This window comes from Drosophila subpulchrella, chromosome 3R, assembly GCF_014743375.2.
Source record: "Drosophila subpulchrella strain 33 F10 #4 breed RU33 chromosome 3R, RU_Dsub_v1.1 Primary Assembly, whole genome shotgun sequence".
In the NCBI taxonomy this organism is placed as follows: Eukaryota; Metazoa; Arthropoda; class Insecta; order Diptera; family Drosophilidae; genus Drosophila; species Drosophila subpulchrella.
In genome coordinates, this window is record NC_050609.1 from 13,986,904 (window position 1) to 14,012,226 (window position 25,323).

Genomic DNA, 25,323 nt, shown 5'->3' on the forward strand with positions numbered 1-25,323 from the left:
CGGAGAGAAAACAAATTTTCAACACAATTCAATTAGCGCACACGCGGCCGCAAAAATCAAAAACCGAAATTGTTAATGAAAATTGCAAAATGACCCCCCTTTTCACCGCACGCCAAAGTAAATAAACACGAATTGCAATGCTGGGGAGAAAAAAGAAAGAAAAGCTGATGGAAAACGCCTCAAAACGGAAATATGCAAGGAAATTGCCAAGGCGCTGACAGCCGATTAATCGCGATGGGGTCTAAGACTAAGAAATCGATGGATGGACGGATGGCTGAATCGTGGATAGAAGGCTGAGGTCAAAGGTTAGGCGGATATTTTCGAGCAAATGCAACGGAAATTGCGGCAACAAAATGTCCTCTCCAAACCAAAAAGGCCAGAAGCTATAAAATACGTAGATACAGCGAGAGGGAGAGGTATTAAAAAGGCCAAAGAGCAGACACCGACTGAGACATAATTTCATCAGAGTTATTAATTTTAGCGTTGAAATTTGCTTTAATAATATAATTAAGCGAGAGCGAGACAGGCGAAGGAGCGACAAGGCAGGCAGATAGAAAAAACGCAGCCTCACATCCGGTCAACATTTTGTCGCTCATGTGAACTCTTTTCAAAAGGCGAACGAAATAAATAATAAAAAAAAAAATTAAAAGAGGTAAACCAAATTACAGATGGGGTCTCTCGGTGGAGTCTTGAGCTCTTGGCAGATTGTCTGCAAATCCAAAACGAGTTACAGTTCATTCATTCCACCACTCATTCATTGATTCATTCGCTGGGCCATTCATTCAGTCGATCGCCAACCGGCTTTGGCCTGGCTTTTCAGCTTTTTTTTTTTTATCTTTTCGTATATGTATAAACCTAACTCAAACCGACTCCACTCCATTCATCCAACGGATGTTGGTTCAGTTCTTTACATGGCATCACCCCTTTCCCTCCGTTGGTCTAGTAGACAAACAACACAACCTCCCAGATTTGATTTGATTTTATTTATTTGATTCGTTTGTTTGCCGTTTGCAGCGAGTTAATAATTATAAATTGGCGTTCGCTCGTTGGGCAAGCGACTGTTGGCCCAGACTCTAGATACAAAGATACATTTGTATCTGTCTGTGTGTGTATGCCTATTTCTCCATTTTGTCGTTTGACTTTTTGTTTGCCTAATTCTTAATGATGCATAAAGTGCTTTGCCTAGTCGTCGCTTAGCAAACAAAGTTTTGAAAGTTGATTGCAAATTAATTGCCAGCACCCGCAAGCCTCTGGCCCAAGTTCGAATATTCTTAAATATATTATTACCTTTTAATTATACTTCTTTTTTTGTGTGTGATTTATGATCTGATTTGTAAGCCTCAGACAAGTAAAGTTCTGTCTAATTAGAGGTCTAATAAAAAAATCAATTAAATAGTCAACAGTTAATTAGAACTTAAGATATGTTTAGTTCTGCTTTAGTTATTGCTTGCATAAAAATTAGATTTTATTTTTGGCAGTCTAGTAATTAATTTTTCAAAATTATTCTATTAAAAAAAAATTATAATGATTTATTCTGTAATATTGCTCATTTTTATTCAATTAAAAACGTTTCTGCACACTTTCTTGGATTTATGAGGGCAGCGATTATCTGGCACAGATATATGCATTCTTACATGCTTTTTTTCCAGTTCAAGGTAGTACACCTCCCCAAACTACACAGATCCCTACATACATATATCATTCTATATGGCCTGCATTTGCATCTGAAATCAAATGCAATTCGTTTCTTTCATTTTCACGTTTCGTTCGTTGGCTTTTCGGGCCTCCAAAACGAACCTCTCTCACTCACTCCCCCTACTACTTTTGGCGGCTTTCGCATTATACAAATTTAATGTTTAATTTTTCTCCCTCCGCTGTTGTTATTGTTTTTTGTTTCTGTTCTTTTGGGCGTTCTTTGTTTTAGATGAACTCGACCGTAACGCTTTTCTATGGCGTAAATTTACATCTACGTACGTAACGAAATAAAATGGAAATACATCAGAAAAAAAAAAAGAAAAAACCAAAAAAAAAAAAACAGAAAAGAACAGAACAGATACGTAAAAAAATTAAAGTTCGAGGAGACGCCGCCGTCGACAGGCGGCAACAATAGTGTTGTTGTTGATGTGCCGGCAGCAACATCAGCAACAGTTCCAATCCGCGATCCCATTTGAATTTCGGAGGGGGGCTTGCAGGGGCGGAGGAAAAAGGGGGTTAAGTGCAGGCCGTATTAGAACCAATGTCGGTTGGCTGCGCGTCGGATTCAGCTGAATATGGTAATAAATTAAACGAAATCCGCACAAGATAGATAAATGTATGCATACGTAGGCTGCACCACCAAGTGGTGGCGATGGTGGTGGCGGTGGTGTTATGCAAGCCACTCAGCGGACCAACCGCAGAATGCAGGCAACTCACACAGAAGTAGAAACAGAGCTAAAGAATGCTGATACTACGGAATTTAATTGGGTAACAAAGGAGTCGACTTTGAAGTACTGAGGATTTCGTTAATGCTACAAGTAATATGTTAAAACTGTGTCAAAAAAGGATAATTTCTCATTCAAACTGATTTCAAAATATTTGTTGGTTTTTATCTAGTTAAATCTTAAAAAAGAAAAAATCTAAATAATTATAATAGACCACCCAAATATAATACTGGAAAAAATCACAAACCTTTTAAAAGGAAAAAACCGAATTTAAAAACAATTCATTATTATTTCTAGAAAAATACAAAGATACTTTTTCAAACCTTCTGATTTTCATAATATTTTAAAAATTATTTATCCTGCTTTATAGGTAAATAAAAAAAAGCAAAACCTCTAACCCAAATAGGCCCTTGCATATTTCTAGATTTTTGAACCGGGCTAAAGGCACTAAACTGGGGAGAAAAAACCCGAGTGAAAAATAGCAGAAAACTGAAAACGTTGACTCGACTTTTCACAGCTCTCTGCGCTCTGGCACCCACCCGTTGTAGATCACCACTAGTTCTACCATCAGCATACCATATAGCGCACAATGTATTATAACTCCGGCATAAAAGTAAGCCCAAGCTCCAGTAGCAGTTGCTCTGGGCAGCGAAGCGCGCAGGCGCGTAGTCGCAGTCCGAAAACTCCCAACGGCGTCGACTATGTTAATTAGTGACAATGTGATTTCTGGCCCTGAAGGCGCTGCGCCCCCGCCCCCGGCCACGCCTCCCCCTTCCCCCCACCAACGCCCTTCTGCCACCGGGGCGAATGATTAATTTGCTGGCACTGAAAGCGGACTTCAGGCTGAAGTGGGTTGCCTTAAATTCCGCTAAATGCTATAATAATATGCTTCTTTTTCTGGTTCTTCTTCTTAATCTCCCTAGTGCATTTGCGCCAAACAATGGCGTTGAAATTAAAAAATGAAATTCCACTTTATGACCTTAACAAATTTGCAATCAACATAATTCCCCATGTTATGACTCTTTAGGCTTTATGTTGCGTATCGAAAAAGATTTCTTTACCACCGAAAACACATCTTCTATATAACTCTGCTTCTAATTTTTCTGTTCTGCTCTGGTGGCACAACAATTTGTGGGAGGTGAAAACTATCTTGCGTTAATGGCTGAATTTAGCGTAATTAATACGAAGAGGCCGTAAATGAAGTAGAATTAGAAACAGCAACCCGAAGGTGATCATATTTCCCATTCGGCCTCACATTGTATGGTAATTGGCTTCGAATCGGTTGCGTTCTTCTTGGTAGGTTTATAATTTCATATAAGCTGGATTCCCGATAATTCTTTTGGCTTATGTATTCGTTTTTCATATATTTTGTTGTGCTACTGTATAATTATGTGCTTTCGGAATTCCAGGGAACTGCTAAAATTGCCTCGTTTTGTGGGCTAATCTTTTATTTGATTTTTATGCAAAATTATAACCAGAACTAGGGAAAAAGTGGGTTGATAATTATTACTCTTTCAGTTGAAAAAATTAATCATGACTTAACAAAAAAGATGCCATTTTAAATTTGGAGAAAATTAATGGAAGGTTTTAAAGAATTGTAAGAATTTGTTAGATAAGCTTAGTACAAAATATTTCTAGTCCATAATATTTATATTCATTATATTATTAGTACTTGTATTTTTTTATAATTTTAAACAGTTATGTATTTTATTAAAAGTACTTGCTCAATAAAGATTCAAACCCTTCTCAGCTTTTGTAAAATATTTCTGATCCCATCGACCCAAGAAAGTATCTTCAGGGATATCCTCTAACCATTATATATGTGCAATCAAAACTACTGCCAAATGAAAGTGAAAATGGGGAGCACACTTTTCTACCTTTCACGATGACTGTCTGCCACATGTCTGTCTTGGCGAGAACTGAAAGATTGTCATGCCATTGTCATTTTCAAAACCAACAAACTGTAACTAAACCTGACAGAGGGCAAGTGAGATGGAGAATTTACGAACTGTCACATGCGAGAACTCCAAAGACATGTGACTGGAGTTTCTGGGTGGACGAGGTGGAGGTGCTTTGTTCAGTCAGATGGATCTACAAGTCAAATGTGCATTAAATGTGTCATTCTGTGAAGCAACAACTGGCAACGACCAAACTGGTGGAGACTCAGGAGGGGGCTAAAGAGTTCCAAAGAGGTTGAAACAGAAACAGTTCTATGGTCGGTTGATCGGTCGGTTGCCTGGGCTGAGGTTATATGGAGCTATATTGCGATCAGCATGATGATGATGATGATGATGATGAATCAACAGCCGGCAAGAGGCAACAATGGCAACTCTTCAAGCTTGGACAAACATTTCACGCATCAGGCATTTTATTATGTAGAAATAAAAACACACACAGAAAACAAAAACAACAGAGGAATACGAATACTAAAACTTCATGAATGGCAAATCATAGAATAGGGAACAGCAGCCATATAGCTCGGTGATTTTCGCAAATCTAAATTTAGTGGAACAATGGGGCGGGAGAGCGACTGCAAATGGATTTTCACCGCAGAGCTCCCAGGGGTAAATAAACCTGATTTCTTGGGTTTCATTAAGGGTACCAAATGGCCAAATGACATCATACGATGGTAAAACAAAAAACAAATCAAATTTGAACAGATTTATATATATGTTTTCTCAGGAGAAGGAGGAGCAGCAGAACAATGAATGAAGGAGAAGCAGCAGCAGCAGAAAAACAACCAAAAAAGGCAGCGGCAATTTTGCGTGCAAATATCTAAGATACACTAGCCTAGATACGCTCTCAACCAAAACATCGAAAGACCCTGGTCATGATGGGGTCTATAGTCCGTCGAACAATCAGCCAGCTCATATATGTGTATTGTATCTCTGGGCCATTGTATCTACGATGTGTGCAAAATTTTTAACCCGCTGACTAAGCGTTAGATACTGCATATTGATCGAATGCGAATGAAAATGGAATACACTTTGGTTGGGGGATTTTTTCGAAAAACACTTTCCATATGAATGAAAATGGTTGAAATTTAAGAGGGTGCTCAAATACCGAATGCCACCAGACTTTTGCATAAATTCCAGCTGTGTTAAAGTGCAAGACCGTAAATCATTCAACTACTAAACCAAGCAACCACCTCCAATCCCCTCCCGAATCCTCAATCTTCAAGTGATGATGAAACTTTGAAACATTTTCAGCTTTTTTGCGCTTCGTTGATTTTGCTTGTAGGTGTTGCACCAGTGGGAGGGTCAAATTAAATGAAGAATACACACACACACACAGTAAAGCCTAGTAAAAATGAGAAAAGACTCAGTTCGTTGGCCATAGCAAAAGTGAAGCGTGTTCATGACACTGTTTTTATTATTTGGAGATTTGGAAACTCGTTGGCCAAAGGCATGAACTCGATTCCTAATGTGTATAATTAATCATAATTTGTTTTTAGTTTTAATGAATGGCTTTTAAGGCCCAGTTGTGAAGGTTTTATTGTGAATTTTTTTTTTTTAACCAGGCAAAGAACACCTGGATGCCATAAACGCAGGGCACTCATCTGCATAATTACCTTTCGAAGGGAGCCTAGCTAAGTGCCAGGAGTGCTGGGTTAAATGTGTCAACAAGTCACGCACTTAGGACCCCAGAACTCAAGAACCTTCCCGGAATCACTATACTAATCCTCTCCAGCTGGGGTCAATCAATTTTTCACACAAGAGTCACAGAGAGAGTCGTATGCAAATGATCGGGGAGGAAAAAAACATCAATAATATGCAAATGCAGCAAATTAATGACTGACAAAAAGACAATCGAAACGAATTAAGAAAACCAGCCTACAAACCACTGGCCACAGCACACACACACACACACACACACACGATACGATCCCGATCCGAGTCGCATAATTTCCGTAGATGCGGGCCAAGCAGGGACAATGACTATCCAACTTCGGTGGAGGGGGCCCCCAGACGACGGTGGCTTATCCGCAAGATTGAAATAATAACAATGCTGACAACAGGGGCTACTTCCACGGCAACACAAATGATTGAATCAAATTGATGCCCAGAACCTAGCCACTGAAACGATCGTCATGGAATTACATGTGTCCAACCACACTACGACATTGATGGCGATCTCGTTTTAGTTAAGGTTTGGGGGTTATCTTAGGGGCTTAAGAGGGGGAAAAAAGCTTCTTTTTAACATAAAAATAGGAGTTATTAAATAGCAGATATTTAAATAGTGTAATTTAAGTGGATTTGGCCGTGTATTTGGTTCTTAGTTTTGAGTGGATACTTTTATATATATAGATAAAATTAAAATAAAACTTTAAGGGGAAAAAACCAAAGGAATGAGTAACAAAAAGTCCCGTATATAAGATATTCCCCTTGTTTTCTTTAACAAATTGATTGTTTCATTAGCTGCGCACACGTCGCCAAGTGGGATATGTAAATGCTTTAACATTTATGGTCATAATGTGTCAAAGACCATAAATTCAATTAATTTATTATAATGGCAGGAGTGGGCCTGGTTTGCTTTTGGAGGAGCGACGCCATCGCCAAGACAATGGGTCCATGCTGGGGGTCAGTTGATTAATAATACAAAATTTGTAGCGCACACTACATCATCTTGACACTGCAACTCTGGAGAGACAATGCAGCCTGATGATGCTGATGATGTTGCTGCTGCTGCTGCTGCTGTGTTCCAATTTGTACGGCGACGCATTAAATAAATGTATCTCAATCTCAAGCTGTGCCCTGGCGTCGAATCCCCTCCAACCATAACCCCCCTCCATGGCCACCAAATATGTAAACAATTTAAATAGATATTTAGATATGCTGCCTACGCTGGCGCCAAGCTCACACCGACAGACAGCTCGCTATTTGTTTTAAAATTTAATTTCCGTTTCAATTTCACATAAATAAATTAAAATCACAGAAATATAACTCAGATAAAATCAAAACATTGGCTGCATTCCCCAAGACAGATATCGCATATAGGAAACGGGGGGAAAAAAAATAAAAAGATATAGTAGCTGTGCAAATGAATTGTTTAAATTGGCTCTCAATTTGAATTTAGTTATGGATCTGCTCGTGATTTAGAGTCTTTAGAGTCTTGTGCCGGATGCACTAAACACATGCCAAACAACTGCTCATCATTTGGCCAAATCGATGCGGAGGATGTGCAATAAATAAAAGTGATCGCTTGATGAGCTCCAATATCCATCTCATTTCGATCGGAGAAATTTCAATATCAATATCGATTGTGTGTAATTTTTCAATGGATTACGTTCGGGTATGCTGAATGATTTTAGCCATTAAGTCGGTGGAGTCTTTAGATTAACTGATTTATTTTTATTTTTCTTTATACTCTATTTTCTTATCAATTGCAAATATTCCTTTTTTTTTTGCAAAACCATATCTTTATGGGTTATACCATCTGTAAAGTTTATGGTTTTGTAGTTCTAGGAAATTTAAAAAAAATATATTGACAGACATTCGCTTAGTTGTGATAAGATGTTTAGCGCTGGGGAGCCATTAAGTAGATTATGGAATTTTAATAACTTGAATTGATTCCTCAATGGGGCAATTAACTGCTTAAAATTGGCGACATTGTGCTTGGCGCGATAAGGTAGTACTCAAAAAATGTTAAACAAAAATCTTGAAATTTTAAGTTTAAAATTATAATTAATAATATAAATTAATAATAATATAATAATTATAATTTCATTTGATAAAAAATATAAGTTGAAAGGTTTTAAACGTACCCAAAAATCGGAAACGGAAATTATAATACAATCTTAACTTGAGTTGATTGAAAATAATATCTTTTACTGAAAAATAACTAAGGATGAACCTTTTCCAATCAGAAAGTCTTTCACTTTCCTTTTCCCCAGAGACCCACTTTTGATCCAATAAATACAAATATCAATATGACAGTAATAACTATCCTTTAGGCTGATTTACTTACCGTTGAGGGAGTGGGGCGTGGCTCGGTGGAAGTTTTTATTATCACTGTTCGCCGCCGACGTCACATAATCCATGGACAGGCGGCTGTTTATGCTGCTGTTGTTGCTGTTGGCGGGTGGCTCGGTGGGGTAATTGGCCACCTGGTGGTCCGATCCACAGACCGAGGCCGTGGTGGCCGACTCAAAGGAATTGCCATGCACAATATCCTCATTTGGTTTCTCGCAATCTGAAAATGGTAAAATGTGAAGGGGATGGTGTAAAGGTGGGCAACAAACTCAATTAGTTGCATAAAAATTCTAATAAGGTTTACCTAAACTAAGAGCTTGGCAAACTCAATAAATTATATATGTTAAAAATTCCAAATATGTTTATTTTTTGCAGGTGCTTTTTAACTTTACACTTGACCTTAAGGAAAAAAGTTTTTAGTGAAACACTAATTTGTTTAGAATTTAGAATTAAAAGAGCTGTATTTTAAGATCCATTCTCATTTAAGCCATTAAGTTTTTAGAAAGACAGAATAAGTTAATTTAAAAAATCCTTCTCTTCCAATTTATTTATTTTAAAATATTAATTTTAGAAATTTTAGACCTTGCATTAAAAACTAATGGAAAATCCTATACTTTTTAACTTTACGCCCCAAAGACTTTATCATAAAACTTTTTAAAATAATATATCATTTGCAAAAAGCTCTGAACTATCTTCACAGTGTAGTGGCCACTTGAAATCAAATTTCAGCGTGGACAGGAAGCGTCAGAAGGACACAAAAAAAGTTTAATATGAAGGGTTGGAGAGTGCTCAACAGGTCAGAGAACCGGTTCACACTGCCACCCACACCCACTCCAATCAATCCAATAGAGCCACCCCAACCATCGTGGACTCCTTGACTTTGTTAGACACGCTTCCGTTTTGGGTTTGCCTTGGTTTGCTTTTTGAGTTCGCTCGTTGGGGCAGGTAAATTTCGTTACTGGCGCCAGTCGAGTCCATGTTTATGGCTTACACTTTACCGCCGGCTTACTGGCATTCGGCTCACGTACTCACCTTTTTGCAGGATGTCCAAGTGCTCCCACAGAATGTCGCCGGTGAAGGGCGGCGTGATGGCCAGGAACTTCTCCTTGCCCAGATCGACCATGGCACGGCCCTTCATCTTGTAGAAGGGGTCCAGGTTCATGGAGACCAGCGAGAACTCATTCTTGGCCCAGTTGAGCCAGTAGATGACATGCTCCTCCGTCCATTCACGTGGATCTGCATGGGAAAAAATACACATAAAATATATTGGGGGAGTGCAGATAGAAATATAAATATAAATAGAGATGGAAATTAATCGTTTTCTAATGCCTCTCGCTCGGCGGCGACTTAATTAGGCGTGGGAGCGCACTTGGTTATTGCTGTGGGAAACTATTAATATTCATTGGTACTCAGGCCGGAACTCCAATTGATAGTTCACGGTTAGTTAGGACTCTATTTTTTATTGGTTGTACGCAGGAAAAATCGTTCTTAAGGAATTAAGACAATGTTCTCAGAATTACAAAGTTCAAAAGTCAACAGAGATATAAATTACACGATAAGGCTGACCGTTAACATTGAGTTTAATGCAAACGTGAATTCTTCAGGATTATGTTATATAAGAAAAGTTTTTTCTTACCTTTGGTTATGTTGCACTTTTGAACCTCCTTTTCCCAGGAAGCAAAGGAGGCCTTCAGTACCTCGTTGACCTTGCGATTGGTGCCTGGGGTGAGGGGCGGCAAGGCGGTGGGAACTTCTGCAATAAACCAACCAACCATTAGAATAATCGTAAAACAAATACAAAATTATTAAAAATGAATAAGAATAAGAATGTACGGATTGTAAACCATAGGCGAACCTTTTAGCTTGCTGAGATTGGTGGACAGTTGCTGTAGCTTTTGGCCCTTTAGGTGGAATTTGCCCGAAAAGCACTGATAGTTGTTAGGCAAGAAGGTCTGATGATGGTGGTTATAGTTTGCCGATCGCAGAGGCGGCAGCATGCGACTGTCGTTCCAATCGATCCACTCATTGGTCATAGTCGGGCCAATTAAGATCTTGTCCAACGAATTTGTTTACGCACTGGGTGTCGGGGGTTAAAAAGGGGGAGACGATCTTCAATTGATCTTAATTGATTGGTGCGGCACAATCTTGACCCGAAATGTCAGTGAAAGTCGCGACCCTTTCACAGGCACTTTGATCCGTCAGATACAAATGTATCTTGGGTGTGCAATTGTCGCGCCTTAATTGTGGTAATTGAACGTTAATTGCATATATCACAGCACCATTTAGCCATTAACAGATTGTCAACATTAGCAAACGGGTTTACACAGAGACACACACACACAGGCACTGGGTACTCGATACTCGATACTTGATTCTTGAGATTTATTGAGATTTGTTCATATTTTTTGTTGCTTAAAAGACACAAAAAAACACACGAAACGGAAAAATATATTTTGTAATTCGCTCGTCGCTCGTTGTTCGTTCTGTGTATCTATCGGATTGCTGGATTTGTGAAGCCAAACTGAAACGAAACGATCGTATCCGTAGCTATAGCGCTGCGTATCCTAAGCAGCGAAAACGAAACGAGTGGGAAAGAGAGAGAGCGATCGTTGCGAAGAGAGAGCGCAACAAGTGGGAATGGAACTCGTAAATCTCAAAATACTCAGCACTGGAACGAACTGGAATTCATTCATAAAACGATGCAAGTGCGTGTGTGTGTGCGTGCGCTCTCTCGATTGTATCTGTGTGTTTGGAACGGAAACGGCCATCATCAGAGCAACAACAAAAACAACAAGAACAGCACTGCTAGTAAAACAACAACGCGCTGCCAGGTTGTTTGTTTAGCCGAGAGAAGAAGGCAAAAGGCAACGAAAAAACAAAAAACAAAACACACAGACACACGAAAAAATTAAAGCAAAAAATAGTGAAAGAAAGAGAACAAACACAAATAAAGCGAGCAGTTTTTTCGTAACATTAGCAACAGGTGACCAAATGCACGGTAATACAGGGTGTAACAGGTGCAGATAGTAGAATAATGGTTTCAAAAAAAACCGTAAGAATTACCTATTATTGTATTATATAAATATATTAAATTCTAGGTATAACTTAACTTTAAGTTATAACAATTTTTGAGTTTTAAGCAAAAAACCTTAAATTATTTATACACAGAGAGAAATATCCAAAAACTTTGTTCTTGAATTGAGAACATTCGTTCTCAAAAACCGTGTAAGTACATTTATGTATCAATGTTCTCAATACTAGAACGAATTGGTGAGAAGAGAAAATAAAAATTGGGACTGACAATGTAAATACCGCCAATTCAACTTGATTCGAGAATATGAAAACATTTTTAACTTAAAAAATGTCGTTCTATTTTTAAGAACATTTTCAACTCAGATGAGAACGTCATTACTTTCTCTGTGTATGTTTGAGTTTTCGAGAACTTGAGTTTAAGGAACATCTATTTAAATGGAAAAGACCCTTGCTGTTATATAATAAAAGTATAGTTAGTGTAGTTTTTATAAACAAAAACATTTTTTAGGGAACTCTACAAGGGTTTTTGATCGTATCCATTTGACACTGAATGAATTACCTTTTCTGTGTGCTAGTGCAGTTCCTATCTTCATTTTTGATCATAATTTTTTAATTTTTTCCCTTTTATTTCGTAATTTTTTAACCAGATTGTGGAGCACATATGGCAAATCTACTCAAGTTTCTCCCCTCACATAACCCGAGAAAAAATCCCCAGGCACACAGGCAATTTATGAATGAATTTCTTGTGTTGCCTCACACGCGCATTCGCCTGAAAAGAAACTCCAGACAAACGGGGGGGAAAGAGAAGAAGACACCGATATTGTAGTAAGGGAACGCTTCGCATTTCGAAGATACACAACACAATACCTCAGGCGGTAGAAACACCAGCCACAGCAACAACAATCGATCGAGACGTCGCCGTCGACAGAGGACGCTTCCGCTGCTTCCGTTCGATGTATCTATCGATAAGGTGGAAAAGGGAGGGCTAGATGCCGGAATGGGAGGCGAGGGAGGGAGAAGAAAGTAGCCAACCCAGGGCGCAGGAGAGGAGGATAAGATAAAGCTATTATTATGATGACTACGCGACCAGGTAGATTTATGAATGGGATACGACGAAACGAAACGAGAGGCGAAACATTGACTCCGCGGCTTTACGTCTATGAATGAATTGAAATTACGTGCGACGGAGACGGGAAAGAAGAAGCAGGGAGATCATTTGGTCATTATCACAAAACCGCATAATTGGCGACAAATGCAGGGGAACCCTTTGGCTAGGGCTTTATCGTGGCCACCACCTTTGCTTCAGGCACCGAAAAAAATAAACCTAACCTACTATAATACTATATACTATTACAAACTTTTTAGATTTATTATATTTCTTTTATACCACCACTTTTGGTATGTTTTTGTTTGTTTATGTTGTTTATTTGGATCTCCAAGTCTAGTCATATCACCATTAATAAATATCTAACCCCTTTGACCATATAACACATTTTGTATCTAAAAGTCAGGTTGTTCATTTAACAGGATCTGCATTTTATATCAACTGACTAGAAAGAGTTTCATCATAAACAGTCCATGATATTTCCAACACCCGCTCTTCCCTCATTCGCTCAGTGTACCTACTGATCCCAAGGTGGGCTGCGTGTTAAAGAAATTACTTCTCATAGCCATGACTATAAGCCCTATACATATTTGGCATTGCATACATATGTATTATAACAATTATTATGACTTGTAGTCGTAGAAGAAGTAGACGCGAGGCACTTCAAAGCCCAGCACTTACAACTTGAAATTACAAAACGTCTGTGCGTGTTCGAAATTCATTATGCGATCCATCTAAAGTTGGTGGGGGTTCGTATCCGACCAACTCGGAGCACCTTTGTGGACCTGGGCCACACACATGGCCAGGGATCTGCCATTGGAGCCTCTCAACTTCACTCCAATGCGCTGCGGTTGGTAATCATACGAGGTGTTCATTGTTCGCTCCTAGTTGCCTCACTTTTTGCAGCTCAAGTTGGAGTCTTGGAAATGGGTCAATCACGCCGACCACCGGCCACCGCCTGTCTGTCTGCTGTCTTCTTAGAGCACGAGATGGATCCAACTACATCCAGAACCACTTCACGCTAGCTTGATTCTTTATGAGTCTTTTGGGATTACTCCAGTTATGATTAATTTCACTTAATTCATTTAATATTTTAATTTGCACTAGGTTGCATGTATAATTACCATGGTTAATTGTCTAAGGAAAGTACGTTTCAATCTTTTTTAATCTTGATAATGTCATCCCCAATGATACATACAATGTTTAAAGTTCCCAAATACTTTTATCCTGATCCCCAGTTTTACGGGAATTCTTTGGAATATTTCCAACCTTAGTAATTAATTAATCAACTTCTTAAGAGTTTATTAATAACCTTAAAAAACATACGGTTCTCTCATATGAGAAGGAAATTACAAGCCTACTTAAAATTACTCACTACTTGATTCAATGTTTCCAAACTAAGATTGCTAAAAAAACATCGAGAGTTATGCCGGTCTGTCATCTGGATGCAAATTTATCCCATCTGGACCCTTCACTCAAGTTAAACTCTGTACGACAGAGAAGTCACGTAGGCCCCCGGAAGAAAGTAACGATCCCTGGGATGCTCAGCTCCCAGGCTTGAAAGTTATAATCTCTATACCGAGTTTTCGTACCATACTACCCAAGCTCCGCTATTTTATTTTAATCGGGCACTTCGTCACTGCCTAACGCTATTGGATTGCAAACTATGTGCTTTGTGGGTAGACTTGTGCCAATCTTAAAGTTTGAGTAATGTCGCAATTAGCACAAGACTTGCAAAATCTTATCGCCATTCTCAGAAACGGAGACTCGAAAGAAGTACTAGAAATAATTTATAAGTGTAGCCTATTTTTGAACTAATTACGCCTTATCGTTGTGAGACCTGAGACCCCTGATAAGGTGTGGTAAGTTCATTCATAAAAAGTCTCTAGCGATCGTTGTATTTCTGCGCGTAAAGCGTGAACAATGAACTTCTACTTCCGTTTCCTGTTATGATCAGATCGTTATCAAGCGATAACCGGAGAAATTGCAATTTGAATGGAGTGTCTGATTGTCGAATCGAATCAAAGGCAATTGATGCCCATCACTTAGAGTTCCCACCTTGCCTCAGTTCACCTGAAAGCGCAACAAGTTGCACGCAATTTTCTCCTGAGGGAAATTGCACAAAAAAAAATCAGATTGATTTAGGATGCATTTAGTTGGCAACATGAAAAATAATAACAAAGTGATTTGTACAATATTAGTTAGTAACTTTTTGAATTGACAACTTTTTTTTATATTTTTTGTAGCCATTATATATTTTAATACATTCAAAAAAGTGTTTCCCCGAGTGTGGTAAAAGCCAAAAGGCAAACACTGAAACTCTGCCAACTGACAACAGGCAACCACAAAGGCAGCGAACAACATTATTAAGTATTTGCCATTGACTTCCGGTCGTTAGATATTTCATTACCAACTTCGACTTCAACTTTGAGTCCCTGGAGTTGGGCGTCCCAAGCTCTTCTATTAAATTGTATAATATTCTGCCTTGCATTCGCCTGGGCGGTCTCGATGAGACCAGAAAATATACAAGATGCAATCGAGACCAGATGGGAATGGGCAGATCCCAATGATGGCGGGGTAATTATGGCAAAATATATAGTGCAATCAATAGCTGTACCTATAATGAAACCGTCGGTATATGTAGGTCTCGCAAAGACTCCTTTGTTTCTGCTACCACTACCATCTCTCGAAGGTCCTTTGACAAGCAGTGAGCTATAAACGATTCGAGCCTCGAGCCAAACAAGGCAACTAATTTGATTGAAAATCCAACTCAAGTTGAACTGCAGCGTTGGCCAGACTTCTATATATATATGTATATATAGTTATTTATGTGTGGACTTGATAAACGCTTCTCATTTAGTGCTTAAATCGTAAATTAAGTCAATAAAAGGGGGCGTCATAAGAGGAATTAAATAAATACAAATTCAAACAGAGGCAAAATGTGACAAGTTCTTGGAAAATGTTGTCAACATAAAATAAGCATAGCCGCAAAATACTGTGAGGTGCTATAAGACCAGGGAATACCCTGAATGGAATAATATTTATGTTTAAGATATTTTTAAGGGACATATAATAAACTTAAAAATGATTTAAATTTCTCTTTTGTTCCTCCTATATTTATATTTTTAAAATTTCTTAAGGACTATCCCTTTTTATAGAGTAAAAGAATATGCTGATCTCCCTCTTCTTCAGATCCCAACATTTCCTCGAATTCCATATATGCACCTTAAGTTTCCTTAATATCGGAAAAAACGAGAAAAACGAACTTAAAATTCTCGATAAAAAATGGAAAATGAATGGCAGACGGACAGACCAACTGAAAATTATATTGAAAGCAAATAAATCAAATAATGTGCAGCCAAATTACGACAAAATACACATTCGAGTATAAATAAATATGTATGCATGACAGGAGGCGATCCGTTGGAGTTGGGGGTCTTGAAAAAGGGGGAGTACGGAGCGTGTGTATCGTGTGTGTGCGGGGAGTTTTCGATATAAAAATAATTGCAGGAATTGTGTGTTGTCGACGACGTCCAAAACAAAAAAAAAAAAAAAAAAAAAAAAAGGCTATATAAAAAAAAAACAGCGAGACGATCGGCTTCTTCTTGTTGCACATTTGCAGCTGAAACAGCAAAAGTAGAAAGAGAGGGGGCGAAGCAAGTGTAAAAGAGAAGTGCGCTGGCTAACAAGAAGAAGAGTGAGCTGCGACCCTGGTAAAAAAAAATAAGAGAAAAAAAAAGAAAGAACCGAGGAGTTGTCGTACGAAACTTACTACACCGGAAATATAAAATTACACACTCAACACTTAAATGGCATGTGTGTGAGTGTGAGTTGCATGCTGCATCCGAGATTCTTCGAGACTCGAGAAGATGCAGTACGTCACGTCTACAGGGTGCAAAACGATCGAACCCAATTTGAGCGATTCCCCATTCCATTTCATTTTTGGATTTTCGGAGGGCAGCAGGGAAACGCAAATTAATTGCCCAATTTCAAAGGTAGGTAGTAGCCCCATTCGACAATCAATGGACATGAAAAGTGTTGCACCTCAGGTGTGTTCCATAATTATGGGAATATTTATTTAGCCAACTGCACAAGAGGATGATGCATGGACTGAATGCGTATAAAGCGGATTGTATTTATGGCATTTGAAGGGGGGATTAGGAGTGCAAATCAGGGGAGAATAGTCCCAAAATCAAGAGAGTGAAGTATTTAAGAAGGATTTGCACTTCCATTTCTCAATTACATTAGTTTTTTATTTGCTATAACAGTCAATAATAGAATTGTTAAGTATGGATAGAGGATATTCTTATACGGATTTTTTAAATATATAACATGATATGATATAATAAATAGTGCAAATCAGGGAAATATATTTCTTTATAAAGAGAGTATAATATTTAAAAACAAATCACACTTAAAAGAAACTTATTTAGTTTAGAGATTGCATAAATTAGATCAAAAAAATCTATGATACAATCATGATAATCATATTGCAACTAAAGTGCTTACTTTTAAATGGCATTTTAATTATATTTTAAAACCTTGATCGTCCTAATTTAATTTAATATACCAAAACCATATATACAATTAAAACTCTCTTAATTAATCAACCGCAACCAAACCCCTTTAGACTTCTTTTGTGACCCAAGTAGAAAGCGAAATTCGCAGAAAATAAAATTCCCACGCACTTGAACTTGAATTGTTCGCTGTGTTATTTTGACAGATTCCAATACAGGACCAAATGCAAACATATATTAATGTTCTGTGCTTAAATGGCATGTTAAAAAGACTCAAATTACACAGATACTCACAGACACAAGGAGGGGACTCCTGAGAGATTAACACACAATAAGTCTGCGGTCCTGCAGCTTTTACCTGCTAATGATCCTCGAAAAGATGCCATGAATAATACCCTCTCCGCTGGGGTCATGTCCGACTTGTGGCGTCCTTTGGCGGCTTTTGACCCCCTCCGATCCCCCAATCTTCAGCCGATCAAGGACTCTTTTCGCTTGGCGTCTGTGGCGTGGGAAAAATCATTCCAAAATTCGCTCCTTCTGTTCGGTTTCTCTTTTTCCCCACTGAATATTTTTTCATGCTGTATTTTTTGGCAAAAATATTTCTCAAGCCGCGCCGAGATCTTGTCTCCCCCCTTAAATAAATTCATCGCTGATTTCTGCAAGGGGGACTGAGCTTGGGTTTTTCGAACCGGACTGAGTCACTACTGCAACAGGTAGTGAATCCAATGGCTGATAACAAAGGCAACCCGCTGTCTAGCGGCCCTCAAAAAGTCCTCAGACAGCATGACCCACCACAAATCGATATATTTGTATACCTTATGTTTAGCCACCGATAGATAAACCAAACATTTCTGACTCACTGCCGATAAAGCCAACGATTCTAGGAAACCCTTCGCTACTTTCGCTCCCCCTCTTATTTTGTGTCGCCAAGTGCTGCTGCCTTTAATTTGGTTCTTTCAATTTTAATTCCATTCAATTAGCCCATGGAAATCTCACATACAAAACCAATTCACCAGCCTTCTTTTCGAGATCTCTTGTTTAATTGTTCTCTAAATTGATGGTGGGCGGACACGGACGGACACTTTGTCTAATTGCATTTATTCATAATGATAAATCAGCTTCCATAGTTCACAGCGAATCCAGTAAATTGAGTGAGCTTCATTTTCCCCACAAATCTGCTGATAAAAAAATATGTTTTACCCAATATTCTAAGAAATTTTCAGCTTGAAATGCAATTCCAAGAACATTAAAATTTCCAACAGAAAATATATATTTCCGACATAACTTTATCGCAGCAATTATTTGACTCGAAAGTGAGAAACGTTTGGCAGCTATCGCGGCTGTTATTATTATTGTTGTTGTTGTTGTTTTTTCCATCCACACTAGCAGCAAGTAAAAATGTTTATTTAGCAAACGATCAACAGGAGAATACAAATTTATATGGACAGGCCAAAGTCAATCGGTGGAAATCCCCAATAACAATTGCAAGCCATAAAATTGATGATCAAACGAAAACTCTCACATTTTGGAGTGCGAGCAGGAGGGCACGATCTCGGCGGAAAAGAGAGGGCAAGACAATGCCAAACGGAACTGAGATCAATCGCGTATGTCCCAGATACCCAAATTGCTTGGTTGCTTTTGCTTTGTTCACCTCCCCGATATTCTGGCTAAAAGCAAATAAATTCATTTTTAATATGCTCCAAGGAAACCAAATTCAAGGCAGCAAGAAAAAAACACGAAAAAAATGTTGGTGCTTTTCAAATTTTTATGGGTATTTTGTTTCAACAAGAAAAACAAAGCCTAGACATTAAGGAACACAAACAGAAGATACAGCTACAAAGCTGAGAAAACCGAAACAGACAGCGCGGCATTTCCAAATTTCCATTTCAAATTTTCCGATTTTCCAACTACTGCAATCGCAACTTCAGCGGAACTTGTCAATGTTTACAAACAAACAAACCTAGTACCAATATATGTACTACATCCAATACGATATCTAAACCGATTTATTTGAACGCAGTTCTTATTTTTTTGGCACAATAAATTCCAGTTGCAAACATTGTTTATTTTCCGCTTTTGGTGGGGAAAAACATCAAACGACAAATAAAGGAAAAAGCCCTAATGAAATTTTGAAAAAATATCCCACAAAAATCAAAGTTTATGATCCGTGGGGGTTATCTATATGCTTTCGATTGTTCTTCCTGCGCGCTCTTCCAGTAATTATGAGTTGTACTTGGGGTGGGGGAAGGGGGGTATGTTCTTTTGGATCAGAGATCAAAGAGCTCGACTCCCGTGTTTGTTGCCATTGCACTCGGGTGTTATTGGTGGGTGGTGGTGTTACGGGGTCGGGATAATGCCCGAAAGGTGTGAAATAAGTGCAGGAGAAGCCGGGGGTGGAACGTGCAACATGCCGCTTGCAACGGAAGGCATCGCCGAATGTCTGATATCAAACAGACACATTGGCAACTGTTTGAAGTGCAATCAGCGGTCTAGCGATCGGCATTCTATATATATCCCTCTATAACACTTCGGCAAAGATATGTTATGAGTGTTTTATGAAAGGAAATGTTTAGGCAAGTGATTGTAGATCTGAGCCGATCATAAGGTATAGGTTATATTGCGGGAGGTGGCATGTATGACGTAGAAATAAATCGTAAAGTTACAAGTTTGTTTTCATTCAGTACTTTTTCAAAATCCAATTAGAATATCCTTTGGAATTGTTTCTTTCATCTTTTCAATGGTGCCAATTATTGCAAAGCGATACCAATGCTGCCAATTTGAAGTACAGCGTTCAATGATGCCAATTTCGTGTCTCTTTAGCTTATAAAAATATTATAGAGTAAAAATCTAAATCTCCAATAGAAATAAATCGTAATGTTACAAATTTGTTTTCATTCAGTACTTTTTCAAAATCTAATTAGAATTCATTTGGAATTGTTTCTTTCATCTTTTCAATGGTGCCCATTATTGCAAAGCGATACCAATGCTGCCAATTCGAAATACAGCTTTTAATGATGCCAATTTCTTTTCTTTTTAGCTCTTAAAATATTATACAGTTAAAATAAAAATCTCCATTATTACATTCAATAATCCCCACCCAAGTCATTTTGACTATCAAAAAGGTGTAATGCTGAACCGATTGATTGATTAATTGACTGGCCAACGGATCAGGTCTTTCCGTAACGAACTCACATCAAAATCTTTGCCAAATTTAAACAACAGCCAAACTATCCATTGACAGCGAAGGAAATCACAAGTAAATCTATGGCCATCCATGGCTATATATATAAATCTTTATATGCATGGCCATAAATCTCGGGCTAGTTCATTGGGAAACACAAACACAGCAACAACAACAACAACAAATTTTAATCAACACTCATTAAGTCTGCAAGATCGCTGGCAATATAATTAAGAGAAATTAGATTTCCATCGTCGCTACGTTGTGACTTGGACCGATGATCATGATGATGATTATTATGATCTTGCCGATCGTGATGATCGGTTTCGATGCGATGGACGACCTGTTGGATCAATGGACACCCAGAGCAGCAACAAATATCGAGAGTTTTTCGTTGTTTAACGATTTTGCAATTCAGCTGTCGATCATTTCATTCATAAAATCTTGGCACGCTCACAGAGGAAAACACACAGGCATATGTTTGGTTCCATTCACACAGAGGGAGATCCGTTGATCTGGAAAACTCGCACATCCACATCCGCACATGCTGGGTAATGCCAGTTCCATGGGTCCACCAGCCACCCGCCTGCTCTGCTCGGTTCGCATTGGATCTCCCCATCGGTTCGGTCCACTACAAACGAAGTGATTAATTCATGTAGTGGCCAGTGGAGTCCCCCACCCTGATCTCCTCCAGCAGCAGCAGCACCACCACCACCACCTCCTTTTGGCCCCCTGGGCAATTCGCCGTTTTCTCAATGGGAACTGGTTTCGTCAGTTTGGTTCGTTCATTCGCTCGTTCGATCGATCGGCCGTCGCTGCCGTTGTTGATATTGGGGTTTATGTTATTATATTCATCCTCACCTGATCCCCAGCAGCTGCTCATCCGGTCAATGTGAGAAAAAACTTAAAACAAACGCAACAAATTTCCATGCAACCGAGAAAGTTACGAACCTGGAATACCCTTAAACGGGGAATTGCTTATAGAGGGTGGTTAAATCTTTGATATACTATACAACCTTGAGTATTCAAAACACAAGAATGGTTTTAATGAAAAGGTATCATAAAATACAATTGTTTTTGTCTTATCCAACGATTACAAGAGTTTCAAATACTCAAAGATCCTTTGTTTCATATTTTGAATTTAATAATATACCGTATATGAAATATTATATTATAAAATCTTACTTTTCAAATCCTTATCAATTATTATAATATAATATACTAAAGCCTGTTAAATAATTAAAGTTCAATTGATCTATAAATCCTTACAAATTGTTTCAATTTTCTTTGTTTAGCTTAAGAAGACATACAAGTCTCGTAAAACAAGGAGTTCTTCATTTAAATAATTCAGGGTATCCAATGATAAGGAAACAGGCAATGCAAAAATAGTCATTGCAGAAACGCATGCAACTTTTTCTTTTCGGGTTTGGGAGCTGTTGGATTGGGACTTTAGCTGGAGTTGGATGCCCGGAGCACGGCTTATAGAGCTGGGGGAGCCGATCAACTGGCCAGATATTGAGCAAAGCAAAGCGAGGCTAAGTGAATGATGTGGTGGGGAGCTCGAGACCGTGCCAAATGAAATGCGAAAGTTGCTGCCCGGCCGCCATACATCTATCTGACATTCAAATCAGCTTAGAAAACTGCAACTCCAGTGGTCAAGTGGGGTTTCGGACGGGATTGGACAGGCCGGGCCCAGGTCCAACCTATTTGCAGCATCCGCAGCAGAAACAGCAGCGGCAAAGGAAGCCGAGTGGGTTGAGAAAAAAAAAACTAAAGCAAACTCTTTTTTTCCCACTGCGGAAGTTTGTCAAGCACGTAAAACAGTTAATGGACACAGGATATGTTTCCGGGCCAAACTAGTTTCTTCGTCTCCGCTCTTTTTTTCGTTTCGTTGTTTTTCTTCTTACCTGTCTGCACCCATCGAAGTTATTAATTATCAATTTGTTTTAATCAATGAATGTGTAGAAACTTGTAACTGAGGTAAAAACAAAACCAAAAAAATAAAACTAGTTCGTTCTGCGTGTATTGGCGAATGTTTGCCTCGATTATGATGGGATGATATCGCCTTAATTGGCTTTTAATTGCTATGGGAAGTTCGGTTTGATATTTTCACAAGTTCCTCTTAATCAAATCAGTAGTTTACGCATAAATTAGATATGCAGATATCAATGGGAAGCGGCATACGGGGTTATTTCTTTCATAATTAATAGGGTCACTCACCCAATAAGATGGGTAGAAAACGGTTCTCGATCGGAAATACGCATAGATTATTGAGTTTTATATTCTAATGAATGATTTTGGCAAAGAAACGGAACTTATGAATAAAAAAATTACAGTTCTAATTTGAATTTATGGTAAACGGAAGAAACAATATTTGATTTGCAAGATATCAAACAACCGCAATCTTGTGAAATCATCTTAAGATTATTATAAATTTCTTACAAGTGATCTCTAAGAAAATCAATCAACAAACCCAATCAACGTAAAATTGAGTAACTACAGACTGCTTGCTAATTTAGAAAAATATTAATAGACTTAAGGAGCCCAAGGAGCATTAATCTCCTGCAGCTTAAGCCAGTTTTATAGAGCTCTCGACTCCAATTTAATTTAATTTACCAATATGAATATCAATAATTGAGCGTAACCAAAGAAAATTCCCCCATAGCTCTAATGAAGCACCGAAAGGAAGCGGCCAGAAGTTATATCCATGGGTACGGGCTAAAGGAGGTGTTCGGCATGAGGGACTTCACATTTTAAAGCGCAAGATAAACACGAACGATCGGATGCCGATCGGATCAGTTGTTGGCCCCCAAAGAGAGAAGCTCCCGAAGAAAAAGAAGACTTAAGCTGAGCTGAAGTTGCCGTCGATTGTCGCGGCTTACAACAAACAAAGAGTCCCCCCCGATACCTCTCGAGATCCCCCCCCCCAGTCCCATCATCTGGAGAACCCTCTTCTTTAAGACCCCCAACTCCACGAAATGATCGTGTAGAGATGTTCGGGCAGAGGCCGCGATGGAAAATACAGTAGCCGAGCAGTAGCCAGCAAACAAATTACACACAATTCAAACTCCAAACAGAAGATTTCACAGCATCCAGAGCCGAACACAAGAAGAACAACATTATTATCTGCTTTATGTCCAGAACTGAGGCTGAAGAGGCTTGGCCCCGACGGATGGCGCTTCCAGTGTCCAACAGCGGCACCCCACACTCATCCAGAATCTCCATCTCCAGTTCGTAGTATATCCAGCATCCATGAATCTCCAACAACGTTCACCATCAGCAGTTCACAATGAGACGATGATGAAGATGCCCCAACTGCTAAGGATGATGATCACGTTGCATCTGTTGATGATGATGATGGCGTAGACATATACTCGTAAGAACGAATCAAGTTGAATGGGACTAGTGTCGTTGCTGTTGTCGCAAAGCACTGGGAATAAAAGTATGGGATCTACAACTAGGTAAGGAATTACTAGTATAATCAGGTATACCAATAACATTTTTGAAATCCGAAAAAATGTATTATATTTTGAACTGAGATCTGGAGATCTTATAATATATTCTTAATGATTTAAGGAACCCTTTATGACTTTTAATTTAAGATCTCATCAACGATTCTTAAAGACATTTTATTAAGGATATTTTTATTTCTCACATTTTATTTCTTATAATACCAAAGTTTTTCGTTCCAGATATAAACTAACTGTTTACTTGGTTACCTAAACCATCAAGTGACACCTTTATATGATTAAATATAGAATTTCTTTCAGTGCAGCTACTGTTCAATGGGAATGGGATGCCTATGCCTGGACAGCCCGGGTTGGATTCGTTGGCTCCGCTGATTCGTTTGCTCGCTTGTTCGGTTGGTTTTTCGGTTAGTAAACCGGATGTTCCTAATCATTGCTAGTTTGCCTCAAATTAAATATGCTCCATGTGTGTGCGAGTATCTTTTGTTTGTGTGCCTGTGACTGTTTCTGTGCCTGTGCCTATGGCCTGCCATGCAGATAGATTATAGTCCATATATGCTACCCGAGTACTCAGATACTCGCAAATGCGAAGCCTTCGCGGGCCTATCTTGAATCATGAATGAAATTTGTTTTTGCTCTTTTAATCGGGCGACCGGCTCAGTTCAGTGACGCATCTTGATACACAAATATCGTATATTATTCGAGAGTTAACCAGATAATCCCGACTGTTGGCAAGGCAAAATAGCCGCTATTTACCCAACGATTCGCTCCTTCATTCATCTTTGATAACTGGTCGAAACAGGTCCGCGTCGAACCAATTTAATTGATAGAAGAGTGACCGCAACAGCGACAGAAACACATTCATAAATTCATTTTTATCAGCATCAATTAGCAATAATTATTCATTACGGAACGCGAACAGAATGATAATAAAGCGAAAAGATGATCGCAAATGGGGAAAATTTCCATTGAAGCTTAACCACATTGAGATTACTACTATAAAATATATTGAAAAGTTCTTAAAAATTAAAAGGAGTGTTTAACAAAACTAGTTGAGCCATTGAACTCAAACCATTAAACATATATAATTCCCATTTTCAAAGTACATAAAATTTTCCATTTCCCAAGCACTAATTTTAATGGCTTTCACACACTCCAGGGGGAAAAGATCAAAACTAACTAAAACCTCAGACTCAAGACTCCATAAGACATTATTATCTCAATCGAGTGGTGGCCTTAAGTATCCATTTGGTAACGGCTTTGAATAAATTAAGATGCCAAATGAATTGAAATTAAATGTATCAGAAGCTGTAAAAACATTTTGTCTCGACGTTTTCGGCATTTTGTTTTTATTTGAACAAATATATTTGGCCATTAATTGATAACTGAATTTCGAAAATGGCCCCGAAACGTGTGACGGAAGGCACTTTTAGCCATCCCGCTGCGTGGCGGATGATAAAAACCGAATTAAAAGACCCAAAAGAGGCAAAATATTAATTGTTTTTTAAATAAGATAGCGAAGACTGGCGCCACGTTGAAAGCCCACACGGCATTAACTTAATTGTTGGCAACATAATTGGTGAGATAGGAGGATGCCCCGTCCGAAGGCAGGGGTCATGGTGATAACT

The 25,323-nt window shown here is 38.6% G+C and overlaps 1 protein-coding gene across 3 annotated transcripts in view; it reads right to left on the reverse strand.

The window, feature by feature from the left end:
- LOC119554866 (ETS-like protein pointed) overlaps positions 1-25,323 on the reverse strand; it is a 61,005-nt gene that overhangs the window by 15,565 nt on the left and 20,117 nt on the right. For 2 of the 3 annotated variants that reach the window (XM_037865960.1, XM_037865951.1), the window contains exons 4-6: positions 10,029-10,145; positions 9,425-9,628; positions 8,388-8,612 (exon numbers count right to left, since the gene is read on the reverse strand). In XM_037865960.1, coding sequence (XP_037721888.1) covers positions 8,388-8,612; positions 9,425-9,628; positions 10,029-10,145 — 546 coding nt within the window. Of the gene's footprint in view, positions 1-8,387; positions 8,613-9,424; positions 9,629-10,028; positions 10,146-10,247; positions 10,896-25,323 lie in introns of those variants that run through there. The other variant, XM_037865968.1, reaches the window with a different exon arrangement.